Source organism: Oncorhynchus nerka, linkage group LG10, assembly GCF_034236695.1.
Source record: "Oncorhynchus nerka isolate Pitt River linkage group LG10, Oner_Uvic_2.0, whole genome shotgun sequence".
Lineage (NCBI taxonomy): Eukaryota > Metazoa > Chordata > Actinopteri > Salmoniformes > Salmonidae > Oncorhynchus > Oncorhynchus nerka.
The window spans coordinates 26,138,171-26,143,621 of NC_088405.1; the positions used below are offsets into that span (position 1 = coordinate 26,138,171).

General features: G+C 38.3%; 1 protein-coding gene across 1 annotated transcript; it reads left to right on the forward strand.

The window, feature by feature from the left end:
* Positions 1 to 749: 749 nt before the first annotated feature.
* Positions 750 to 3,384, forward strand: LOC115136330 (homeobox protein HMX2-like). Its single transcript, XM_029671921.2, has 2 exons — positions 750 to 1,233; positions 2,288 to 3,384. The coding sequence occupies exons 1-2, from the start codon at positions 963 to 965 to the stop codon at positions 2,833 to 2,835; spliced, it is 819 nt and encodes a 272-aa protein (XP_029527781.1). The 5' UTR covers positions 750 to 962; the 3' UTR covers positions 2,836 to 3,384.
* Positions 3,385 to 5,451: the final 2,067 nt, after the last annotated feature.

The following is a 5,451-nucleotide window of genomic DNA, read 5'->3' on the forward strand; positions in this document are numbered from 1 at the left end:
AAAGTATTGCAGTGAAAGAACAAGGATCTACTATAGTGTAATAATGTGTTATGTTGTCTTGCAATATATGTGAAAATATTAATTTGTAAAATTACGTCAACACAATATGCAATACTTGTGGTTGAAAAAAAGTAAAAGTAAAAAGACTAATGGCGTCAAACATGGTTGCACCTGTTTCCCATTTCTCCAGTCTATTGTCCACTTAAAATGTAGTCAGACCCAATTATTAGGTAAGCCTGTGTCAAGTTGTCAACATATCACACAAAAACAAAACAAACAAAGAACAGCAATACACAATATAAGACTCGTGAATTAGAAACCTTTACCTACACAAAATCCATTGCCTAAAATATCTTCAATTTTCAATCAAAACGTCCAATTGAATTGATATAGCCTAATAAGAGACATGTTGTACCCGTTTCTAAACAAAAGGCGATTCATATCATGCTTATGCCAAAACGTATTTTGTTGTATATGTAGCCTTTTGAGGTAAATGAATAGCCTAACATCTGTGATTTGCTTGTGCCATTATGCCTGTTTGTCTACCTTTACTATCGGATTCAAAGAGGGACTTAGGCTATATGCTCGAATAAACGACAGCCTGTAGTTATTTGTCCTTAGCTCCTTTCATCCTATCTCAGAACATTGACACGAGTTTGAAATTTCCGGGCTTAGTTTGAGCGTGTGATTGGCCCACGCAGAGCTTACCTACATGCAAATGAGGCAACGCCACAATACTGTCTTTAGTCCAGAGCGCGTGGATGTAGACCAGGAATACATTCATGTTCCCTGAGCTCCAGGAAAAAACAACCCAAGCCCCTCAACTTCTAAAAACGGTTATCTAAAAAATACTATTTCCAAACTATTTTACGCAAAGAGTTGTGAGTATTCACAGACCAACAATACGAGAAAAATAACACAACAACTAAGATATAGCCTAATCTTACTGTTATGAATCGAGAATGAGTACCACAGAAGACAGCGGAAGCAAGTGCTCGTCGGCCCCAATTTCCAGTTTCACTATTCAGTCGATATTGGGCACGTCGTCGGAGAAGACACGGTCGGGGGCGAAGGAGAGTTCCAAGGGACTGCAGCTGGCGAGGAAGCGCTCGCTGTCGGTGTCTTCAGAAGAGGAGTGCAGCGGTGGGGAGGACTCTGCAGACTGTTTCTGTTCGGATCGTGGTCACAGCGAGCCATGCAACCGACATCAACCACTCAATTTTTCATGTTTAGGTGAGTAGATCACTGAATGTAATTTGTGTTGTGCGTTAAATGTAGGCCTAATTATTTGTTGCTTTTAGATTTTGATTGTATTTATTTCCCTCGCTGACATTTTGCATTCGAAAATATAGGCTTCCAAAGTAAAAAGGTGAATAGGCGAGATAATGTATAAATCAATGTATGGTATCTAACGGGACATTATTAGTATTAGGCCTAGACCAATTATTATTATTATTATTATTATTATTTTATATGTATTATTAGGCTATTATTGTAGACTAATAATAGGTCAACAATAGTGTAAAGTAGGCTAGGACTAATGATAAACGTATTTATGATAACCTTCGGCAGAAGTAGCCTAGTACTTGTTGCAGTTTAAACTTGTAAACTTAGATAACTCTATAGTAGCCTATGTTTGTTACTGCAGATAGTGGGTAGGCTATCACTTCACTTTGTTTAATGTGTCGTTTTACTGCTACATCCGCGAACAGGGGAAAGGTCAAATAATTAACAGGATGTTTCCCCCGTCATTCCAAATTTAATCGAGTCTTCTAATTGATTAAACCTTTTTTTCACAATGACTGCATTTCGTCAATTGACCGTTAAATGTAACCTGATTTAATTAATATTGTGCACCAGGCATAGTCAAAATTAAATTGTTTATTTAAAAGGACACTTACAACCTTTCCACTGTCGATGAATGAGTCAAAGTTCACACTTAATGAACTCTTCTACCGAGTTTCGAATAATGTTATTGTTTTAACAGGGATGTTCTCAACCTGGGTAGACCAACACAAAGCATTTGAAAAATAAGTGTGAAACCTTTGAGACATATTCAACATTTTGAGACACAAAATTGACAAGCTGATCTAAAGGCAATATAGACTAAGGCATCCAGTATCTTTATGCGATGCTTTATCTTGAGGATAGGCCTACATCATTTTTCAATTGTGATAGACTACAGATGATACCGAGGAGGACGTTGGGAAATCAGTTTGTTGAAATATTTGACACATTTTATTTTATTTCCAACACACATATATACTGGTCTTTTTCCTTAATGCAGGTTCAACAACGGGACTTATTTCAGTCCGTGACGGGATTGCACGGCGACCGCACCTGACACAGCCTCTGCTGCAGGATTACAAAGAGGAACAAGAGAGACCATGCAATCCAATGTCACCTATTTCCGAGGAGAGACAGACAGACGGTGCGGACAAGCAGAGCAACTCGTCCAAGAAGAAGACTCGTACAGTCTTCTCGCGGAGTCAGGTGTACCAGCTCGAATCCACGTTTGATATGAAGAGGTATTTGAGCAGCTCCGAGCGAGCCTGTTTAGCATCTAGTCTACAGCTAACAGAAACTCAGGTGAAGACGTGGTTTCAGAACCGCAGGAACAAATGGAAGCGACAACTGTCGGCGGAACTGGAGGCCGCGAACATGGCACACGCCTCCGCACAGACACTGGTCGGAATGCCGCTTGTTTTTAGAGATAGCTCCCTGCTCCGGGTACCAGTTCCAAGATCTATCGCTTTTCCAACGCCTCTATACTATCCTGGCAGCAGCCTACCAGGGTTACCATTGTACAATCTGTATAACAAGATTGAATATTGACTTAATGCCTGTGATGAGAGTCCACAAAAATAACACGTTAACACACTACAGTAGCCTACATTCGTATAAATGTCTGGCATAACTCATGTCTATTATATCACTTTATTTGTTGAAAATATATATTTCTTATTATGCAGCAACTGTATGTTTAACAGGAAGCAACAAACGTATCTAAATGTATAAAATACACCATGTGTATAATCATTATTTTGTACCTTGATTTTGCGTTCTCCCTCGTTTAACACGTTAAATTGGTGAATTTCGCCACTGCAATACAGATGTAATCAAGTGGACTATGTTTCCCAAACGAATTCTGGATGCATAAAAAAAACGTTTTCAATTGAATGTGAATGTGAATATGAAATATTGAGGTCCAAGACGTCCAACTACCTTCATCTGTTAAGCTACTAGAATAAATTGGGTTTATACATTTGGGGATAGGGAAGTGCAAACTCGTTGCTTACATTTGGGGATAATGTCATTGTTTTATTGTAATCATAGGCCTACCAAGTAAACCACTCATTCAATAAATTTTCTATATCAATGAAACGTGGGTTTGGATTTATTGTACATTTCCTGATTTAGTTTTTATGGCATTCAATCCAGTCTTTGAAAATCAGGGATGGAAAAATGTATTTCATAATTGTACAATGGTTAGGCTAGATTTAAATATATATTCACACTGTAGCTCAAGGATTATTAAGTAAAAACTATTTGTTCTGTTTTCTGTCAAACTTTCTGACATCCAGCTACAGTTGGCCAAACTCTCTTATAAACATATGACTCTGCAACTAACTAGGCCTCTAAAGGTGAACAGCCATACTGAAACATTTTACTAGCTTGTGGCATAAGCTTCCAGTAGACCAGAATTCATACATTAAAAACTTTAAAACATCTAGGTTGCCTGGTAGCCTAAAAATAATGTAGGATCACTGTTTTTCCATATCCAACTTATATTTGCCAAATTTGAACAACGTTATATTGTACGTTAAGCCTCATAGGTCTGTTGTAACAAGTACTCATTAGCCTGCTAACAATAATACTAACACCATGGGTTATTAACAACAAAGTGTTATGAACACTTTATTACAAAAAGGGAACTACAGTTTCAAAATGACTATGTATACAAGTGGTTTCAGGTGTAGCCTGCCACTGTAGTATTGCTGCAGATGGGTTTATGTGCTGCTTCTCCTCAAACATGGGCACATAATGATAAGATGGTGTCAAACGCTTTGGTTCTATTTATGTTGCCTGTCTAAGACATACATACTCTGTATTTTCATCTGTCATCACAGTTCTTTGGAAAATTAACCAATGTGAAATGTGTCATTTGTACTTATGATAGGGTCAACTCAGTGGCCTGCTAAACATATTGCAGGGGGAGGGAGAGAGATGCACACCATCAGCAGCCAATCAGAGCCATGGTGGATATTCCAGCCTGGTCTCATAAACCAGACGTAACATAATACATGTAAATCCAGGACGCTCATATTAGTATGATATGTTTGGTATGGATACGTAAGAAAGATTGTTACTTAAGGCAAAACATGAAAATAGGGTGGTTGGTCAGTGTATAACATGAATGTCTAGCAACCCAAAGGTTGCAAGTTTGAATTTCATCACGGACAACTTTAGCATTTTAGCTGATTAGCAACTTTTCAACTACTTACTACTTTTTTTCTACTTTGCAACTACTTAGCATGTTAGCTAACTCTTCCCCTAACCATAACCTCGACCCTTTTAGCTAACCCTTCCCCTAACCGTAACCTTAACCCTTTTAGTTAACCATTCCCCTAAGCCTAACCCTTTAACCTAACTCCTAAACATAACCCTAACCTTAACCCTAACCCCTAACACCTAGCCTAGTGGACTCTCAGTTCTTAGCATATCATATGTTTAGCAAATTCGTAACATATTGTATGTTTAGCTAATTTGTAACATATATTACGGACTGTAAACTGTAATTCATAACATGTCATACTAAATGGAGAGTCCTGTTTATGTACAGAATTATACGAAACGCTCTGAGACCAGGTTGTATATTCTGACACTTGAAGTGTGCAATACAGGAAGTTCTAGCCTTGTTGGAGGAAACTTAATAAGTGGTGCTGTTGTTAAAGTTCAAGACTCACTGCGTTGTTGTGTGATGCTTTTTCTTTTTCAAGCGAGCCACCAATGTATCGGTTACAGTGAAAATACTTGTTAACAGATTAGATAATGCTTTCTGACCAAGAAACCGCTTTTGAGTGTTTAGACTAGAGGGTGAAAACATGTATTTTTTAATGTAGCACATTGAAAATAACTCTGTCTTTTTTATCTTCTTGGTACCTTTTGTATCTTTGCTTGCTCTTACAGTATTTGGCTACATTATTAGGCTACAGTGCATGCTTGCTTTTACGCTAATAGGCCCAATCAAACAAGGCACACACACACACACACACCCTGTGGTTGATGGGGAGTGATAAAACAGTGTCATCAGCCAGCTTTTCTTGGATGTCATAGCTTACAGCGTACAAGGGATCTCTCTCTCTCTCTCTCTCTCTCTCTCTCTCTCTCTCTCTCTGCTAATGGCTACATTACCCAAGAGGCTCTGTTGCCCTGCAGATTATTCCTGAC

Coding starts and splice junctions, on each gene's coding strand:
- LOC115136330 (XM_029671921.2), top strand. CDS start 963: ATGAGTACCACAGAAGACAGCGGAAGCAAGTGCTCGTCGGCCCCAATT. Junction 1,234..2,287: donor ACTCAATTTTTCATGTTTAG/GTGAGTAGATCA, acceptor TCCTTAATGCAG/GTTCAACAACGGGACTTATT.